The 21,557-nt window shown below is 33.4% G+C and overlaps 3 protein-coding genes and 1 pseudogene across 3 annotated transcripts; all 4 read left to right on the top strand.

Annotated features, from left to right (window-relative positions):
- The first annotated feature begins 525 nt into the window (after positions 1–525).
- Positions 526–4,224, top strand: LOC141618176 (putative calcium-binding protein CML13). Its single transcript, XM_074435283.1, has 2 exons — positions 526–1,137; positions 3,918–4,224. The coding sequence occupies exon 1, from the start codon at positions 675–677 to the stop codon at positions 1,116–1,118; it is 444 nt and encodes a 147-aa protein (XP_074291384.1). The 5' UTR covers positions 526–674; the 3' UTR covers positions 1,119–1,137; positions 3,918–4,224.
- Positions 4,225–12,021: 7,797 nt separating this feature from the next.
- Positions 12,022–13,150, top strand: LOC141620737 (uncharacterized). The gene is made up of 2 exons (XM_074437533.1): positions 12,022–12,366; positions 12,446–13,150. Exons 1-2 carry the CDS (start codon positions 12,022–12,024, stop codon positions 13,148–13,150), a joined length of 1,050 nt encoding a protein of 349 aa, XP_074293634.1.
- A 160-nt stretch (positions 13,151–13,310) lies between these two features.
- LOC141620736 (protein ANTAGONIST OF LIKE HETEROCHROMATIN PROTEIN 1-like) lies at positions 13,311–14,714 on the top strand (annotated as a pseudogene).
- A 648-nt stretch (positions 14,715–15,362) lies between these two features.
- LOC141618175 (chloride conductance regulatory protein ICln) lies at positions 15,363–19,006 on the top strand. The gene is made up of 7 exons (XM_074435282.1): positions 15,363–15,669; positions 15,775–15,898; positions 17,571–17,676; positions 17,769–17,834; positions 17,921–17,995; positions 18,080–18,147; positions 18,646–19,006. The coding sequence occupies exons 1-7, from the start codon at positions 15,500–15,502 to the stop codon at positions 18,715–18,717; spliced, it is 681 nt and encodes a 226-aa protein (XP_074291383.1). The 5' UTR covers positions 15,363–15,499; the 3' UTR covers positions 18,718–19,006.
- Positions 19,007–21,557: the final 2,551 nt, after the last annotated feature.

The raw sequence follows: 21,557 nt of genomic DNA, 5'->3' as shown, positions 1-21,557 counted from the left end.
TGGACGAAGGGTTTTTTCGTCCAAAACCAGTGTCCGACGAAAAAGTTCTTCGTCCAGGCCCGGGCGTTTTTTTTTTTTTTTTTTTTTTTTTTCAATTGCATTTTCAAATAAATCCGTCACAAATTCTATCATAATTCATCTCACATTCATGGCATCTATCCTAATTCGGGATTCAAACGATAATAAAACATAAATTTTTAACAAAACTAAATCGTAAACTAACCTCGTTACTAGCTTCATTGTTGGAATCGTTGTTAAAATCGTTCCTGTTCATGTTGTTAATTACAAAACCCGACTTTTTTTTTTGTTTGAAATATTTTAGTGAGACGGTGACTTGTGTTTTAGTGAGACGGAAATTGCATTTTTGTTTTGAGACGGAAATTGCATTTTGGTGAGACGGATATGGAGTTATGATATGGAGGGCAAACTTGGAAATTTACGTTAATTGTCGACGATATTTAGTAATTTGTCGACGACGTATAGCAGGACCCAAATTGAAGCCCAATGGTCATGGGCTAACAATCACCACTCCAAAATACATTTCAAACCTCAAAAAAAAAAAAAGAAAAAAAAACAATTCACATACAACCAAACAAAACTTCATTTCCACACCACCTTCATCAAACAATAGAAGAAAACCCAGAAAAACAAATCAAATCAAACAAACAACAAAAATGGGGAAAGATCTAAGCGAAGATCAAATCTCATCAATGAAAGAAGCCTTCACACTATTCGACACAGACAACGATGGCAAGATCGCACCATCTGAACTCGGTATCCTAATGCGATCTTTAGGCGGTAACCCGACCCAAGCCCAACTCAAACAGATCGTCCAACAAGAGAATCTAACCGGCCCGTTTGATTTCAACCGGTTCATCGATCTCATGTCGACCCACCTCAAACCGGAGCCGTTTGACCGGCAGCTAAGGGATGCATTTAAGGTGCTTGATAAGGAAGGAACCGGGTTCGTGGCGGTGGCGGATCTTAGGCATATATTGACTAATATTGGGGAGAAACTTGAACCGGATGAGTTTGATGAGTGGATCAGGGAAGTTGATGTTGGATCTGATGGAAGGATTAAGTATGAGGATTTTATTGCTCGTATGGTTGCCAAGTGATTTCCCTCGTTTTTTTAAGGTACAATTTTTATCTTGGGTTATTCGGAAATAGCCTGTTTGTGTTGTCCGTTACGGTTTTAATGATTGATGTTGGCCGATCCCAAATCATTTTGAGATTAAGGCTATGATGCTGTTGGATGTGTTTTAAATTTGGTTTATTGATTTCAGTATTTTTTTCGGTTTCGTAAATTTGGTATATGTGGGTGTATTTTAAGATTAGTTTATTGAATTGGGCATTTGGAGTTATAATGTGCGTGTTTGGGACTGAATTGTGTTTTTTTTTTTACTGTTTAGTTTGTTGAATTGGGTATCTAGAAGTATTTTGTGGGTGTGTGTATTTGATGTTTAAAAGATGGGATTTTTTTTTGGTGCTTCAGTTGATAGCAAGTTACAGTATGATTGAATGTTGATAGCAGTATAGGTTCGTGCATCACTGTTATATAAGTAGTGGCTTCATTTCTCTGAGGAACTGGTAAGATGAGAAAGGGGGATATTGGGGAATTTAGTAACACTAATTCTCATGTGAGACAGACTTTCAATAATGTTAATGAAAGACATCTCACATGATAAGCGGGGAATTGTGTTGTAATTATTGAAAACTGGAACCATTGATTGATTTATTATCCACAGTAGTAGTGATTGCTAAGTTTTGGTTTAGGGTTGAATGTTTGGGGTGGCGAATTTGGTTGTTCGGGGGTAGGGGGAGAGTGGAAGACTGTACATAATGATCTATTAAGCTGTTTGTAGTGTACATGGGTAGTTTTTTGTATCTATGTGTGAGAGACTGAGAGTCACGGTTATATTTTTATTTTTGGACACCAAGTGAACACCTTTTTTTATTTTGGAATGCTGTACTTTTATAGTTACTGGCTGACTGTTGTAGAGTGGAGTTAGAGACTCTGGGAACTTCCCTATACGACAATGTGCAACAAGATGAGCTTTGAGGAAATAATTGGTTATGAAATGTGTTTTCTTTTGTTTGGTTTTTTTATGGAGGTATCCCCTGTGCCAAGAAATCTAGATGTAGAATTCTGGTACAAGATGGTTAGAGAGTGGTAAAATTAGCAAACCTGTCTTGTATTTTAGGGAAAGGGCGTGATGTTAACGAGTGGGAAGAGGGAAAGAGGCCATAGGTGGAAATTGAAATATTATCATACCCTCTTGTGGGCGGGAGAGACTGTTAGAGTCTCTCATTGGGTCGCTTGAATGCGAAAACTGCACTGGGCTCACACTTGAGCTAACTTTTCCATTGGATACCCTGAAAATATAATCACATGGCTCAACATGTGAAGTGATTTCTAACACAAGCACTCTCGCAGTATCGTGCAATTGACATATCGTTATAAAGTAATGTACTCACTGTTATATAGGTGACTTCACTTCTCTAAAGAAAGGTTTTGTGCAAGGGAGGAGTAGAAACTAGGGAGGTGGTGGAAAACTAAGGGAGGTTTAACGTTTTGTATTGAAATTGTCGAATTGAAATCAATTGAATGGCATCAGGAATAGGTGTCCTCATAGAAGAGAAGGAAACTTACAATTTTGTGCTTAGAAAATTATTCACTTCAAGAAAATCTACAGCTTTTATTTCTTAGAAAATTATTCTGTTGTAATGTTTGAAAACCTGTACATTGAGATTGTCAATTTGTCTATGAATTTTGTTGTATTATCCATGGTAGAAATGATGGCTAAGTTTTGGTTTCAAGTAACATGTTTGAGGTGATGAATTTGGTTGTTCGAGGGTAGGGGGAGCGTAGAAGCGTGTAAATAATGGTCGGTTGGGGCTGTTGTGTTGTGTATTTGGGCATTTATTCTATCAATATTTGAGAGTCGTGGTTATATTTTCCTTTACATGCCAAAGAACACATTTTTGCTTTTGGAAAACTGTAGTTTTATGGTTACCGCAATATCGCCTACTGTTTGAACGTTGTGAGTAGAGTTTTGAGACGCTGGGAACCTTTCTTGTCTGAAAATGTGCAACAAGATGAGGTTTGAGGTCAGGTTATGATTTTTCTATGAAATGTGTTTTCATTTGTTTGTTTTGTGGAGTTAAAAAGTTCCTCTATGCCAAGAAATGTAGGAGTAGAACTCTGCTAGAAGATGGGAGGAGAGCTGTAAATATTATAGAAAACTGGCTTATTAGCCAAGGGATTTATTCTACCAAAAAAATGGAAGGAATCCACCAAAAAGCTGACACGTGTATTAAACTAAAAGGGAAAAAAGTTCGGGTTTTGCAGCTTAGTTGGCCACTCTTAACTTTTAGAGTTGTAATGTTCTTCCTTTGTTGCAAATTGTTGTTTTGAATTTGAGGCGTAGTTTTTTTTTTGAAGTGACTTCCCATGTTGTTAGACATGGCTAATGGGTCAATACAAGTTTGGGGTAGCTTGCGTTTTATGAAAAGGTCATTTCGAACTCCGGATTGTTTCAAGGTCATAGGTATTAAGCTTTTTTTTTTCTTCTTCAATCAGTCATTTTGAACCATTCTCATGGCATTTTTGAAAGGTTAAGTTTTAAGTCGGCTTGTTTTAGTTTAGATGAGATTGGGTTTGGGTCTCCTTTGGGTTGATTTTTTGTTTTCAGTTGTTTTGCCTGATCTACTATAGGCCGACTTTCCAGGGTGTGTTTTCAAATTTCAGTGGTTCAATCTAGGTAGCTATTGTAAGGTGCTTTTGTGTAAATTATTATGCTTCTATTGAGAACTTCGTTGAATACTGATTTAACCATTTTTCAAAGTTGCAGTAATATTTTCTTATAAGATACAGTGTATAGCACTTGCTGACAGAGACTATCTTGATCATGCAGGTAACTCTTGAACGTAAGGTTTTTTATTGCAAGAAGTTCAAGCAATAGATATTCTTGCCTGGTGTGGTTTCTTCAACTCGGTTTTAGTGACGAAAGTTGTAGTTGTGCCTCTTCTAAACACTTACTATGTCAAATTTATTTGTTTCCTTTTGAAACCTTCTGTTAATTTGAGTTCGGGTGTGTATGTGTTTGTCTTAATTCGACATTGATCATTTTCCTAATGGCCTATTAACTCATGTAGTTCAACGATATTGTATGCCTGTAATCTTGCTGCGTTACCAGAATTATCGTCATGTGTTGTCCCTAATTTTCCGATGTTTTCCTTTTCCTTGTAAACTTGGGAACTGATGGATTATTCCATCCGTGGTACTGAATTTATGCTGATTAGTTCCTCAAGTCATCAACCTCCATAATGGAAAATTATTTCGATATAAAGCCTGCATAAAAGATCCATTGGAAACTCTGAGTAACTGTGTGCCAATCTCAATATCTCATGACCTCAGAACCTCAATAATGGAAGTTCCAATTCATGTAGTGCTGAACTGTTGTAGTGGTTTCACTGTTCTGTTACAAACTCCCGAGATATTTTGCCTGTGAAAACTAAGCGACATAAGCCACACGAGCAAGTACCATATAGGAGGAAGAGGGATTCAAACAATTGACATCGTCACGAACTCGATATCACAATTTTTGTCTCAAAATCACTGTAAATACCAACATTGTAAAACTATAAATCCATCTACTTGAATTTATCGGTATTGCTTTTTCACATACGAATATTACTCTTTCACATACGTCAATTACAACTTTAACCTTGTCATTTTTCATCTTTTACAAGTAATTTTTTTTTCTCCCTTCATCCACTAAATCATCAGCAGCCACCTCCTTGCTCCGATCACCACTGCCAACAATCAAACCTTCATGCCCTCCGCCATTAACCTAATTGAAGAACTTGAAGAATTATAAACCCTAATTATGATTCAAAATAATTAATACTCGTAAACAAGTTTTTAGTAATTGCAAACAAAATAATTAATTACTTCACTAATTGAAGAAATGTAATTCATTGTTATGTTTCTAGAACAATTTTGATTTAATTTTAGGGAGAAAGTATATGTAAAACCTAATTTGTTTAGATTTAGGAAAAGGGTGTAGTATGGAAACTTTATGAAAAAAATGTATGTGAAAGAGTAAAGTCCGTATGTGAAAAAGCAACACCCAAATTTATATACAACTAGTTGGAAAGCCCGTGCGATGCACGGGGCTCCAATTAGGATTATCTTTAACAATGGGCATGTTGAATGTTCCAAGAATTTGGTGAACAACATATTGTAAACGTTGGTTTACATTGTCATGTTTGGTAGCAGAAGTCAACAAAACTAAATATAAAAAAAAGTCCAAATATGTTAAAAATTGGAACGCACAAAACTTCTGGTTGATTTAGTTGATTACTGCTTGGATCTTGATCCATAACGTAAAAGTTACTCTCTTTGGTATTAATTATATCAGTTGTATAACATCCAAAGAGACAGTTGTATTATTCAATTATGTAGTTACCTATTTTTATTGTTGTAGGCACCATCAGTTTTTAGTTAACATAAAACGGTATTGCAAAATGTGGTTTAATTCTACCAAAATAAACATGTGATAATTGAAGCTAACCTTTATGTGCTTCGCAAATTAGGTTAACCTACAATATCTACCCATATATTCGACTCTGTAAGCATAAGACGGTGTAAAAGCTGAATGAGGGTACGCAAACAAATGGGTATCTCGATCATATATGTAGCATGTTTGGAGAATTTGTTATATCTTTAACCAATAGAATTTGTTTTCATAATTTACAATTAAGACTGATTATTTCCTATGAACTTCATGTAAATAATATCTTTCGTGTGACATTGGTATACTTGTTCCATATCATCAATGTAGAGCATTCATCCCTTGGTGATGTTGTTTTTTTACGTTGTTACTTAAAGCTAACCATGACTAAAATCTGAGCTCATATAAATTTCAACATGATTAAGTGACTGCCCCTTGCCACTATTTATCGTCATGGCGTAGCATGACCTCAATGGATATTGTCTCCGGTTAACCACGAAATATATTTTTGTATCTGAGAACCCATCATTATCCCCGTGTACATCTATGAAGATATGAGTCATTAAAGTTGCATGTCTATTATATAGATGTTTACATATGCTTCATATACTCTCTCCGTCCCGGTCAATAGTTATCTATTTCAATTTTTTGGTCTATCATTGAATAGTTATCTATTTCCATTTTTGGCAACCTTTTGTGGCTCATGTGCATGTGGTCCAAATTCACTCATATTTATTTCCTTAATCTTTGTGTCAAAAGTAATAGATAACTATTGATCGGGACGAAGGAAATATATACATAAAGACCAAGTTACAAAGAGAGGGGAATTGATTTTATATTTTTAAAAGATAAAGTAGAGAGTATAAAACATACCCAAAACAGAAACGTAAACTATTGACTGAAACACTAAAAAAGGGATAGTGTAAATGTTTAATTTTTTAGAGTTTAGGATAGATAGTAGGTATTACTTGTAAATCCGATTATATCTATATTAGTTTTATTAAAAAATTTGATTATAGGATTAGTTAACCGGCAATATAATTTATATTAACTTCATTGTGTATGCACTTTATTGTGAAATTTTCAAGAGCAAATTTCGTCTTGCCGAGTCCAACTCAAATACCTAGTCAAAGTCGCGCATAATGAAAGTAAAAAATGACTCATTTAAAAGCAAGGATGTCACATAGAGAAGGGGCATGCACGATGGTGGAAACCATAACTGCCTCAAGAGTTATAAAGATGTAAATATTAGCTTTATGTATATCTTAACGCCCATAGTTGACATGATGTACCATTTAATACCGGCCTAATAAATCGCCATTTACATTCACTCCAACCAAAACAAATGCACTGATATAATTGAACACTTTTAATAGAGTTTGCTTTCTAATAAAAGTGATTTTCTTATTGTAGTGTTAACTATTCTTATATTTACCAACATTTATTATGAACCAATTGCTTATTTATTATATTCATCATAATTATGGAGTATATACATATGTTCCTCTGTACTGATCTAATAATAATATTTACCACCATAATTATACAGCTCTGTTTGGCTATATGCCCTTTTTTTAGAAAATATACAGTGTCTAATTGGTTTTGATTTTGACTTTGCTTTTATAATCGTTTTTTGTCAAAAATTATTAAACATTTCTCTCGTTTCCAATAAACTAAAGTACTTCGTATTTAAACATTTTTTCCCCTACTATCTTAATTATTTACCAAAATTTGTTATACCCTGCCAAATGCTGGTTTTTTTTCCTGTGACTTGCTGAATATATTATTTTTGGTTACAAATTTAAGGTTGGCCGAAAATTATCGAATCGTATCAATTCTTTTAAACATTAGAACTCACTCTGGTTCTCCTCTTCTATTATATACACCGTACTTAATAGTTTATCTTTTGAAATTTTAAGCGAATTGTGCATTTGGTATACTATTTCAATGCACTAATATAATTACCTTATTGCTGGTATACATTAATAATGTAATAAAAGATTATTTATAGAATTAGGAGTCAAATTTGTATTATAGTCCACTTAAACTAAATTATATACATAGTAGTAATAAGTCCTGACTTAGTAGTAGGATCAGATCAACGTCTAACATGGTTAGGGCACTTCAAAATCATACCTCTACCCAAAACTCATATACGGGGTATTTATTTATAGTTTTATACTGTCATTTATGTTTAAGTAGTTTGCAGATATTGGATTTGCTAACATAACTCGAAAATGGTCGGCAAAAGTGGGATGTTATGCACATAAACGTCACTATAGTCTCATATGGACTATGGAGCATTAAATAATCCACTCATTCTATTTTTATTGACCTTTTTTCTCCAAAATTTATCCCAAATCAACCATCCTCTGATAATGATAAAATCGATGAACTATTACTATTACCACCAATCTTATACTATTACTCATTCTATTAAAATGACATTCTCCCCCTTCTTCTTAATTAAGGGATAGAGTAGTAATATCACCTATATTTCTTAAATTTTTGAAAATGAAAATAAAACAATAAAAATGGAATGAATAAACTATTATCTTACACTAAGTATACTCTAATTTTTTAATGCTTAGATAAGGTAACTATTTGATTTTCTTTGGACGTTCTAGTGAAAATTAATTTTGAAGCTCAAGCCATCATATTATAGTAGTTCAAGACCAGATAAAAATTTGTGTCACCGTACGATTACTTACAGAATATTTAAGATTGAAAAAGTACGTCTTGTTTGAGATGGAATATCCGTCTTAAATCTTAAAACGGGTCAAAGACTACCACATAGTGGTAATAAAGACAAAAAATTTGACATTTTCTAGGCAATTTGTCATGTGATTTGGTATATATTTGACCCGTTTTAAGCTTAAGATGAATAGTGTCTATCTTAATTGAGAATTTGTGTAATTTTTAAAATGAACTAAACTTTAGTATGTAATTATTAACATGAATCTTGTACCTATAACCTAGATATACAAAATTATTTCAAGCTAATACTCATTTTTGTAGACTCTAAATAAGAACAATTGTCGGCATACATTATTACTCATTTACACACTTGTTTCATCAATATATATTTGGTACTTTGAAGGAACAATTGCATTTTATAGTACTCCGTATATGATAATGATAATGTGGGTCCTATTGATACAACAACTGGTCCTTGCTTTACCAGTCTTAACATAAAACAACGTAGAGTAGTCAAATAAACGTTTTAGAAACTCAAAATTTAAAGGTGTTTTCAATAATTTTAATCATACAAATCCTCTCCATATACTGTATTATTTTCTCCTACAAAAGAAATTCACTTGGAAAACACTATGCCAATATCACAAATACTCGTGGAATATAAAGTACTAAACTGCCTCCTATAACACTTTAGTTCATTTTCAATTTAAGATAGAAAAAGAAGTTAAAGTTACCATTACTTATAACTTTATACTCACTAAACTCTATATTTATATGTGTACGATTTAATAAATTTAATCTACTTATACAACAACAACAACAACAACAACAACAACAACAACATCAGAGCCTTAATCCCAAAATGATTTGGGGTCGGCTGACATGAATCATCTTTTCGAACCGTCCATGGGTGAACAAATTTAATCTACTTATATAAGGATAAAATTAAATGAAATTTGTTTGCTACTTATATTAGGATAAAATTAAATAATATTTGCTTTGTTCTTAAGAAATTTACTTTTATAAGGATAATTTTTTTTTTTTTTTTTTTTTTTTTTTATAAATCTACTTTTATTAGGATACATTGAATGGCATTTTAGTTCATTTTCAACTTAAGATAAAAAGAGAAGTTGTTACTCACAATTACATATATATTTATAATCACTAAAATCTACATATATGTGTGTGATTTAATTAATATATTCAATCTACTTATATTAGGATATAAAATTAAATATTTTTTTTTTTTAAGAAATCTAGTCTTATTTGGATAATTTTATAAATTTAATATTTTTTTTAGAAATCTACTCTTATTAGGATAATTTATTAAAATTTTATTATTAGGATAATTTTATAAATTTAATATTTTTTTAGAAATCTACTCTTATTAAACGTTTTAGAAACTCAAAATTTAAAGGTGTTTTCAATATTGTTAATCATACAAATCCTCTCCATATATTATTTTCTCCTGCAAAAGAAATTCACTTGGAAAACACTATGCCAATATCACAAATACTCGTGGAATATAAAATACTAAACTGCCTCCTATAACACTTTAGTTCATTTTCAACTTAAGATAGAAAAAGAAGTTAAAGTTACCATTACTTATAACTTTATACTTACTAAACTCTATATATATATGCGTGCGATTTAATAAATTTAATCTACTTATATAATGATAAAATTAAATGAAATTTGTTTTCTACTTATATTAGGATCAAATTAAATAATATTTGCTTTGTTCTTAAGAAATTTACTTTTATAAGGATAATTTTTTTTTTTTTGTTTTTTTTTTATAAATCTACTTTTATTAGGATACATTGAATGACATTTTAGTTCATTTTTAACTTAGATAAAATGAGAAGTTGTTACTCACAATTACATATAAATTTATAATCACTAAAATTTACATATATGTGTGTGATTTAATAAATTCAATCTACTTATATTAGGATATAAAATTAAATAAATTTTCTTTTTTAAGAAATCTAGTCTTATTAGGATAATTTTATAAATTCAATATTTTTTTTTAGAAATCTACTCTTATTAGGATAATTTATTAAAATTTTATTATTAGGATAATTTTATAAATTTAATATTTTTTTAGAAATCTACTCTTATTAGGATAATTTATTAAATTTTTCTTTAAATTATAGGATTTCTAAAAAAATTGGACTCTCTAATATCGCTCGAAAAGTTTCTGCTTTATATATATGTATTGATTACAAAGCCAATAAAGAAATTCGATTTATATTATTTTGCGATCAAAAGTCCAACACAATCCTGTAATAAAAAAATGAAATCTATGGTATATTTTTTAAAAGGCAAAACATTCCCTCCCTAGAAATGGTTTGAAATCATTTCTTGTTATCGGTTTGGTAGCATTTTACTCCCTTCATCCGATTATTTTATTTCCGTACTCGAGTACAAGAAGTGAGAAATATTTTAATTAAACAAGTTAAAATAAATAATGGAATATTGAAATATTCGAAATAAAATTTATTTACCGCATTTATTATTTTACTCTGCAATTCCCAATTCCGCACAAGGGGGTGTTTGGTAAACAGTAGATTGCTCAAAAAATAGCATATTTGGGGGTTTTAGCATGTTTGACTAGTCAATATGCTATTTGGGGTGTTTGGTAAACAACATATTGAAATAGTAGATTGGGGTCGAATCTACTATTTTACAATATGCTGCTCCCACCAGCATATTCTATCAGTAGATTGGAAAAAATATATGTTCACCCTTTTACCCCTTAAAAAATATTAACCCTACTTTTATTCTAGAGTCTCCCATACATTCTCCTTCTCTGGAAAAAAAAAAGGTAAGTTCTTTATTTTGTTTTCTCTTGTTGTTTTCAATTCTTCTCTTTATTATGCTTTCAATTTTCTGAACTCGGAATTGTTTGTTGGATTAATTGGCTCATTTTTTCTCTTGTTGTCTATATTAGCGTAAATTATGAATGATTTATGACAATTTAGAGTAAAGTATGTGACGGTAGATGTAGATGAATTGACCGTTCCTATTGTAGACGCTACCGTGCGTAATTAATTATATGACAGAGGCGAAAAGCGGTAATTGTATGGAAATATCAATTATTGCAGATCGTAATACCTTGTAGTATAAGAAATTGACGAAGTCAAGTTAATGTATATTAAGTTATTAAGCAAAAAATTGACTGTATGTCAGATTGGTACAAAAGTACAAAATCTCAAGCAAATGTAAAGAAATTCTAGATTGAGGGGCAACCGTACTTCTTTCGAAAAGAGTTTTTCAAATGACAAGGAAATTTAGAATGTGCTAGTTTGTGAAGGTAAAATGTTATGTGAATTCCGCTATCGGGTTTTTATACGAATTTGGCCATAATTTCAATATACATATTCAAATAAGAGCCAGTTTTAAACTAACCAATTTCACCATAGATGAGCTCACTTTGTACTACGTCCACCCGTTTTTGCTATATATACGAGTAGTAGATACTAAAGGATAGATTGAGATGGAAAGAGACGAGAAAGAATTGTGTATTTTGATTATACAAACTACACAAATTTCATACAACCAGTGCCATGCTATATATTCCATTTATCTGTTCTTTTTTCCATTAATGTGCAATGTTAACGGAAAAAGAAACAGTGTTAGTCTAAAGTCCCTTAACTGTAAAGTTATGGAGTTCAAGTCCTTACTTGAAAAAAAAAATTGATAGTATAGGTCCTTTTCTTTGGGTTAACTCCTGAAACTTCATTTAGTAATGCTATAGATAAAACAATGTAATATTATAATTATGTTATATTAATGCTCATAGATGTCAGCGAACAATGGAGAAAGTCAAGGGGGGAAAGAAAGAGCTAGCTGGTCAAAAGATACTTTGTATGAGTTTTTTTATATCTGTAATGCGCAAATGCAAAGAAGTAAGGGGAAAAAAGGGGCAATAACATCCCAAAGGGTGCCATGGAAGGCAGTAGAGTCACAATTTCGAAAGAAGACAAATTTACACTACGATAAGGTCAAACTTAAGAGCAAGTTAGATTGGATGAAAAGTCGATGGTCACTTTGGAAGCAATTAAAGGGCACAGAAACCGGATTAGGTTGGGATCATGAAAAAGGGACTATAAGTGCTAGTGATGAGTGGTGGAATCAAAAGATTCAGGTAGATGTTCTTATACCTTATTTTTATCATTTAAACATTATAAAGAGCAAATATATATATAATTTTTTTTTGTTCATAGGAAAATCCCAAATTTGGTGCATTTCGAGATGAAGGGATTGAACAAGATCTTGAGTATAAAATGGATCAATTATTTGGGGTTTCAGTAGCTTCTGGAGCTAATAAGCACAATCCTTTTGAAACTAACTCAAGTGGAATAGATGAACTTGATGTTACTCCTTATGTTCCTTCTCCACCTCATAGTTTGAATATTAACAATCTCCCACCATATAACGAACATGAAGATGTAGGTGATAATGGAAGTGGTGCATGGGAGGAATTTTGGACAGAAAGTAACTCAAGTCCAATTCGCAGTCCAGTACCTATTCCAAGTCCAATGTTAAACTCAGTAAATGAAAGTGGCGGTAGCTTGGGGAAAAGGCCTATGGAATATGATATCTCGGAAAATAACAAGAGTGCTAAGATAAATTATAGTTCTGCAAAAAAGAGGGGAACTGCTACATTAATTCTTGAGAATATAGAGTTCTTGCGACAATCAATTGTTGAAAGGAACGAAAAAAAAGTGAATGAATCAAGTGACGGTGTTGGGGATGCTTTGACAAAGGTATTTAATCTACCTGGCTTGAAACCTGGAACAGATCTTTTCAGCTTTGCTTGTTCATTAATGTCGGATTCAACAAATAGAATAATCTTATCTCGTATGCCAGACAATGATGCAGCTATAGCTTGGATCAAATTCTTGTTTAGCGAGCGAAAAAATCAATAAATGTTTTTCTTTTTTCTACTATGTTAAGTGGAATTCTTGAACTTTGCGAACTAGATTTTGATGTTTTATCAGACTTTGTAATTTTTATTTTTGATGATTGTTATTTGGTTGAAGGATAAAATGCATTTGTATGTTACATTTCTTTTATTATTATGTAGGAATGAATAATCAAACTCAGCAAAGCACTATAATTGATGATGAAGATGACGACTTTTGGGATTTAGTTGCTTGTGCAACTAGTTATATTGCTCTTTATTATGTTATGTACATACATAAGGAGCTATGTATGACATCTTTTCTAACTGGTGAAAGATGGATGAATGAGTTGTTAAGTGGAAATGAAAGACGTTGTTTTAATATGCTACGGATGAACCCAGATGTATTTCAACAACTATGCAATGACTTGGAAACCGAGTATGGGCTATGTAGTTCACATAGGATGTCAGTCATCGAAAAAGTGGGTTTATATGTGTACACTTTAAGTAAGGGTGCATCCAATAGAGATGACCAAGAGAGATTTCAACGATCTGGTGAAACCGTGAGTAGAGTTTTTAAAGAAGTCTTAGATGCAATGGATGGTCTGGTAAGAGATATACTTAGGCCAAGAGATCCAGAATTCAAAGAAATTCCTTCAAAAATTGCACATGATGATCGATATATGCCCTATTTTAAGGTAATTATGTATGATTACTTGAATATACGTTATTTCGCATATTTACCGATGTATATATACATATTTAATAAACAATAATATGATATATATTAGGATTGTATCGGCGCCATAGATGGTACACACATAAGTGTAGTTGTCCCTGAAGAAGACCAATTACGATATAGAGGAAGAAAGGGCATACCAACTACAAATGTATTGGCAGCATGCGACTTTGATCTATTATTTACATATGTTTTGCCTGGATGGGAAGGTTCGGCACATGATTCTCGTATATTCCTCGATGCAGTTGGTAATCCAAGTTTGAAATTTCCTTACCCACCACGAGGTAAATAATACTTTGATTTTATTAAGATTGTTTTTTTTTCAGTCAATACAATTTAAAGTTGATAATTATTAACATTTCAATTTCTTGTATTAGGCAAATATTATTTGGCTGATAAAGGTTATCCAGAAAGAGTAGGGTACTTGACGCCGTACCCAAAAGTAAAGTATCATGAAAATGAGTTTAGAGGAGCTCCTCCGAGGGGTTCTAAGGAAATTTTTAACATGGCTCATTCTTCATTAAGAAATTGTATTGAGAGGGCATTTGGAGTTCTCAAAGCGCGATGGAAAATCTTAGGAAAGATGCCTCAATACTCCCTACAAGATCAAAATAGGATTATTTGTGGAGCTTTTGCATTACATAATTATATAAGAAGAAACACAATTAGAGATGAAGCTTTTAGAATCATTGACGAACACCCAGATTTTATACCTCCAGATGTATTGTAAGATGTGGCTAATCATTGCTCGCAACCTGCCACCGAGTCTTCGGGAACTAAAGAAATGTCAATTGTTCGCGATAACATTACTTCTAGTTTGATGGCTAGTAGAAGAAATCGACGTCATTAAATTGTTTGTGTGATGTATTTGGCAAATATTAGTCAATTAATTATCCATGTCCTTATTTGTCATTTTACAAAGGATTGAGATAATCTGCTAGTTTGAATATGCTAATTACCAAACACCTTTAATAAAATCTGCTAATTGAATATGCTAGTCAAATCTGTCAACAAAATATGCTAATTATAATCTGCTTTTACAATCTGCTTCTGCTAATATCAATCTGCTGTTTACCAAACAGGGCCAAATTCTTATTCAATATTGTCTGAATTTAAGAAAGTACTCACTACTTTCTTTCTTAATTGAGGTTCGCCGAAACGCAAACGTGCAAGGCCATTACAATATGCAGGGGGGGGGGGGGGATTCGAACCCGTTCCCAATAACCTATTACCACGATTCCTCAAGTTGGGTCAAGACTAGATCTGGTAAAATTGACCCGATTTGAATAATCCAAATTCAAGACTCGAACTCGAATTAACCCGACCCAATATAATCCGACTTGAATGTTTATTGTTGCAGACTAATATCATCCACAAATAACTTGATAATAATTATCCCGAAAATAAACTGGATCCGAAATAACCTGACCAAATCAACCCAACCCAAACCCAACTAGATTGACCCGTTTGAAAGATTTAGTCTATACGAATTAGCAATACCGACCGAAACATTAAAAAACATTATCCTCCAAAAGAAACGTTGATACAAATTTTTGTCTTAAACCCTACAGAAAGTCAGAAACCCCCAATCTCTCTTATCGATTAGTGAAATTAGGGTTTATTAAGCATTCAACAATGGCGACAACAGGTCTACGATTCTTCACAGCAAGAACCAATGATAACGTCGGAGCACCAATTCTTGACGACAACAATGGCGAAGTACTAATGCACTCTCAGGAAGGCGTCTCCATTGTTCTCGGTGCTCGACCCGCTGAAGCTCCTGGTACTCTCTACATCACCTCCAAGTAATTTCACTTTTCTTTCTCTTTCCTCTTTTTTTATCTCTTTTCTGTGTTTTCTGTTATTTGTGGTTGGAGATTGTGAATGATTTGTTTGAATTGTGATTTTAGGCAAGTGATTTGGTTGAGCGATGTTGATGTGAGCAAAGGTTACGCTGTCGATTTCGTGTCGATAACGCTTCATGCTATTTCCAGAGACCCTGAAGGGTATCCTTCTCCTTGTATTTATACTCAGGTATGTAATTAAGGTTTGTGTTTTGATAAATTCTTACATGTTATTATGTTGATTATTGTTTTGTGAAATTGGAGGTTATGAGGCATTGTTTAGGTGGGTTGATGAGTTGGTACCATGTTGTTTTAGACGTAATCGTGCTAAAAGTTATGATCTTGGAAATGCTGGTTTTTTTGGTGTTGTTCTTAAGTGTTTTCAATGTAGAGTTCTAGTTATATGCTCAATAGCGGTGTTTTATGTGAGTTTGTACTAAATGTCGCCGTAGTTATGCTACACTTTCACCATAAATGGAACAACTTTGCTCGTCATTTTGATCACAATATACTTGATTACAAGGAACATACAGATGGTAATGTCGATCACCAGCTCCATTTTGGAGGAAGACACAAGTGAAATGTATTAATTTCCTGTGATGCGAAAAAACTGGAAAAATAAAGTTTCCTTCTGGAAATATGGAAATTCCCTGACACGACTATGTAGGTAAAAACATGGAAGCAGCTGTGAATTCCTGTGTTCTCTATACAGAGTGACGTGGATATATCCGTTTGAACTGCACAAAAACTCCCTGTACCTCAGTGTAGAAAATACGAAGGACCATGGTTGTTTGTGTTGAAGGTTTTGGTTGGAATGGGGGAACCAATAAAGGGTGATGATTAGGCGCTATATAAAATACATTATCCTAGTTGGGGGGAGATGAGTATTTGGTACAATATCCTAGTTAGGTGGAGTCTACAATAACCAATGAAGGGTTATTCCCTCACTTGATTGGCCACCTGAATGGTGATGGGAGAGGAGGAAGATATTAGATAGTTGAATTTGGTAGTTCAGCACGCGTGCAATTTTTTGTTGTAAATGTCGAAGCCAGATAGTTCCATCACTTATGCATAAGCTTATGAGAGAGACCAGAATTTACATATGATGGGGTAGTTGAAATATGATCTCGGATATTTGATTTCCCTAGGAAGAAAGATTTTAGCTAGATCCCAACTCTTTCCAAAAAGAATGTATTTGACTTGATTAAGGATCTGTACTGCAATTCTACCTCCCAGCAACGGTGTTCTTGGAAGGGTGATTTGCATGTAAAGCGTAGACTATAGAGTGCTGATCAGGAAATTGTGTATTCATGTTTTCAATGAAGTAGCATTTGGAATCTGCATGTTGTGCATTACTTTATTTAAATAGCAATCAATGCTTTATAGCTACCAGGAGTACCCACATTTGGGTATGCCGTATGGGGCAATTGGAATATAGCATTGGTATATTTTTGAATTTGCAAGTAAATAGAAATATTTTGACCAAATTGAAATACCTGTGGCAAGCAAAGCAATTCAGTTAATTTGGATATGTAATGGAATTCTGTTTCCCAAAAGAGCATTGGCAAAAGAGGGATTTGCATAGCAAATCGACTGTTAATGTTAATGAAGCATGCTTTTGAATAATGATCACTCTTAAAGTTATACCCAGTACCCCCCCTTGATAGATGACTAGATGGGACCTATTTAAGCAATGGTGAACGATTTTCTTTTATGGGTTTAATTTGGTTTTAGTCCTTCGACTCCTTTCATTTGAGGGTTTAGTTTTGGTCAAGTACTATTGATGGAACTTGCCTTTTTGTAATCCAATGTTTACAACTGGACCAATATATGTGACTGACGACTGTTGACTTCGTTTGCAGATTGAGACTGGAGATGATGAGGACGACGAGGATGATGATGAAGAAGGGCCTTTTGAAATATCAAAAGCTAAAGAGATGAGGCTTGTTCCATCTGATCCTAATCAATGTAATGTTTTCTTCTGGAATGTTTCTGTTTGATTCCTGTTGCTTCATGTGCTTTATTCTTCTAATTTTTGTCCTTGTTCTTCTATATCACAGTAGAGACTTTGTTCAACGTGTTCTGTGAGGGTGCTGAACTGAATCCTGAACCTACGGCTATGGAAGGTGTGTAATAGCAAATGATGTCAGAATTTCTAGGTTATGCCATTTGTTTGCTTGTGTTCTTACCTTAATTGCACTGTAACATATAGGTGGAGATGAGGAGGAGCATAATTGGATTTTCAGCGCTGACCAACTCAATTCGGACACTTTTGGAAATGGTATTGGTGAGTAATAATATTCTTTGCAATCTGCTTGACCATTTTAATTGCCGTATTATTATCTTGGCCCTGACATTGCTTTTATGATAGATGAAGATTTTATTGAAGCAATAGGTCATTCTAATGGTGATCATGATCTGGCACATACTGTTTTACAGGTATAAAACACACAAAGCATTGAAATACATGCATGTATTTATTTTTCCTTGTGGATAATGGTAAATCTGCAGACCTACTTGATAGCCTTCAAATCACATACACTATGACAACCATTTTTTTACGAGACTTAATAATGCATAATCTTACGGCCAGTTATTCTCGTAAGGGTGTCAACCTAAGACTCCTGAACTATTTTTACATTTATTGACCAACTGACTCGACCGATAGGGGCAATACATGCGTATAGTTTATAGCTCTGTATGCCTTCCTTAATGGGTTGTGATGTCTCCAAGTATGTTTAAGAAATAGATGTGAAAAATGGAGCATGAGAGAGATACTTGTGACCATGCAAGGGGAAGGGACTACTGTTGAATAATATTATTGAAATAGGAATGAAGACTTAAAATGACATGGTGATGGTCTGATGGACTGTAAATTATGGTTAAAGCTCTCTGGAAGCTAGATTTTTGAAGTTGATCCTTTTATGCTTGTTTCAGCTGCAAATTAATGACCAACAATTTGAAGATGCGGATGAAATGGAGGATGAAACAAGCAGCAGACCTCAGTGATTGTTCTTGTACTAAAACTTGTTCAAAAGTTTAGTTATCGTTCATTTAGCATGCTCATGATGTAATCTTAGATTCTTAGTCAGAGAATAGTACTCCGTGATTGGCAAGGCTCGATTTGTTGCATCTCTGCGTAATCTTCTTCTTGATGGCTTATTTTTATTTTTATTTTCGAGAGTTAGTTGAGACGGGAAGGTGAGAGTATAAGTGGAAGATGTTATGAATGGTATTAGTAATTCACTAGGTTGGGTCATGTGATGAATGGTAATGACATTGAAAGTTTGACACTCCCATTGCTCTTTCGACTTCAATCACATTTCAATTTTTTGTCGATTTTTTTTTTTTTTTTTTTTTTTTGTCATTAATGAAAACCAGTTCTTTTCGACGCGATCTAGCACATCTGCACATGTAATTTGTCTACAAGAATCTTGTAAGGGGTTGAGAGCTTGTATTAGTCCTTACTCTTTAGCTTGGAGGAACAAAAGTGAGTCCTAAAAACCATACAAGGCATATTGGCACGGGTAACTCGGGAAATAAATAATGATCTGCTTTTTTTTTTTTGGGATGGCATGGGTAAGGTGGTGTTTGGCCTAGCTTTAAAAGTGCTTTTGCAATTGAAAAAGTAGAAACTAGGCCAAACACTATAAGTTAAGGAGGATTAAAAGCGTTTTTAAAAAGCCAAAAGTTGATAACTAACCCCTAAAAGTAGAAGTAGAAAATTGTTACTTCTACTTCTACTTTTCACTCTATTGCCTAAAAACCCAAAAAATTAGTTAGGCCAAACATAAATATTTATCAAAAAAACGTTTTTATAAAAGTTTGGCCAAACAACCAAATTTTTTACGAAAAGTAACTTGTGAATAAACTCATTTTAAAAAGAAAAAGCTATTTTACATAATCAAGGCCAAACAGCACCTAAATAAGTAAATTGAACTCTTCAACAGTGGTAAAAGCTCCTTTCAACAAGAGGATTACAATTTGATTTTATTCAATTTAAATTATTCTAGTTTAGTTGAAAAAAACATTAATCTAATTTTAATTGGTTATTAATTATTTATGATCGGCGCACTAAATAAATACTTGTACATTTCTTTCTTTAGCATGCTAAATGAAGGGTTGAGTTAATGCCACGAAGAAATTGTTAATACCGCTGGGTATGTGTCTGAGGGTGAACAAATTAAATATAGAAAAATGTGTAAGAGTACGCTTTTCGTAACGATAACAGTTAAGAATATTCATTTGGCGCACTAAATAAATACTTATACATTACTCCGTGATTGGCCAAACTCGCACTGTTAGAGTATTTCCTTAGTTGGCATGACCGGCTCTAGCTAGGGATGTCAATTTCACCTGCATCTATCAAAATTTGATTCACTCGATTCTAAAATATTGATGAAAACCCTACTTAAATGGATGATAGATGGATGACGGATGAAACGGATGACGGATGACGGATGACGGATGGGTTGGATGAAGAAATTTCACCCGACATCCATCCATCACCCAATTTTATTACTTTTTATTTAATGTTTTTTATATATAACACATTATTAAGATATAAAATATTCAATTTTTTCATATTTTTATACTCTCAATATAACTATTTTGTGAAGCTACCCACTAAAAAGTTAAACTAAAATAATAATCTAACTTTATTTTTATAGACAATAAAAAACTCATCATTTTTATTAACTTGAAACATATAAATATATAACACCAGTTCATCACCCGGTCCTGATACGAATTCTATTCAAAGGAATAAAACTCGCAATAGTGCAGCGGAATTAGCGAAACTGAACAGATCCTGGAACTGTCTGATTTACGAATTTGTATGATTTGAACGGTTTCTTGAACTGTCTGATTGCAAATTTGAAACAGGTAATTTTTATGGGTTTTTGATATTGTAACAAAACAATAAAACAAAAGAGATATTTGACCGATCTAGACCTATAGATCGTTCAATGCTGATCAATTTCGCAAGACCTATTGCTAGTTGATCGAGTTAATGTTTGAAAACGCGTCAAACAAGAACTAAGGTTGGATCGAACGCATCAATCCGAATCAGCAAATTGCACACAGCAAAAATACTAACAACTTGGTTTTTTTTTCTCAAAATCATTCACTACTATGTAAAGAAACAACCAGGCCTTATATAGCCTAATTAAACGCCTATTGTAACCGAAAAAGCATCTAAAAGGTCTAAAATAAGTGCCACACTTATTAGACATTAAAGCCCCTACTAATTAGACTTAAAGCCTCTTAATTACTAAGATTAATAGGTTATTAACTACTATAATTATTGCGATCGGAATAAAAATGATAAGAAGTGAAAAAAAAAGTCTAGGGTTTCCTAGGGCTCCTGTCTAAATTTCTTCGATCTCTCCTCTCGCTCGGGGCTTATCTCACGATTTTTGTCGTAGGATTTGTTTTCGATTCTCGTTTTTTCTTTTCGTTTTTGTTTCTTGTGCAGGTGTCAGATGTCAAGTGGATCTATGGGCCACCATCGGGAAGGGAAGCAGCCTATAGGGGAAGAAGTGGACTCGGTGGAATGGGATGAGGATGGAGAGGAAACGACGGGGGTGAATGATCTAATTCTTGTGGGAAAATTGTGGGCATCGAGAGCAATCAACGTCAAGGCTGCTATCGATACCATGATCAAATTATGGAACCCGACGAAGGCTATGATGGGGAATGTTGTTGATGCAAAAGAGAAGACCTTCGTTTTTCGTTTTGGGGCAGCACGAGACAAGGCTAGGGTTTTAGAGGGCCAGCCATGGCACTTTGAAAAATTCATGTGGTGCTTTAACGAACTTAATTCTTCAGGTAAAATCACAGATGTCCCT

This window comes from Silene latifolia, chromosome X, assembly GCF_048544455.1.
Source record: "Silene latifolia isolate original U9 population chromosome X, ASM4854445v1, whole genome shotgun sequence".
In the NCBI taxonomy this organism is placed as follows: domain Eukaryota; kingdom Viridiplantae; phylum Streptophyta; class Magnoliopsida; order Caryophyllales; family Caryophyllaceae; genus Silene; species Silene latifolia.
This window is presented reverse-complemented; position numbering and strand designations above follow the sequence as displayed.

Bases quoted from the DNA above. Each gene is read 5' to 3' on its own strand.
- LOC141618176 (XM_074435283.1), top strand. From the start codon at position 675: ATGGGGAAAGATCTAAGCGAAGATCAAATCTCATCAATGAAAGAAGCC.
- LOC141620737 (XM_074437533.1), top strand. From the start codon at position 12,022: ATGTCAGCGAACAATGGAGAAAGTCAAGGGGGGAAAGAAAGAGCTAGC. The intron at 12,367-12,445 runs GTAGATGTTCTT...TTTTGTTCATAG, and splicing joins GGTGGAATCAAAAGATTCAG to GAAAATCCCAAATTTGGTGC.
- LOC141618175 (XM_074435282.1), top strand. From the start codon at position 15,500: ATGGCGACAACAGGTCTACGATTCTTCACAGCAAGAACCAATGATAAC. The intron at 15,670-15,774 runs GTAATTTCACTT...TTGTGATTTTAG, and splicing joins ACTCTCTACATCACCTCCAA to GCAAGTGATTTGGTTGAGCG. The intron at 18,148-18,645 runs GTATAAAACACA...TGCTTGTTTCAG, and splicing joins TGGCACATACTGTTTTACAG to CTGCAAATTAATGACCAACA.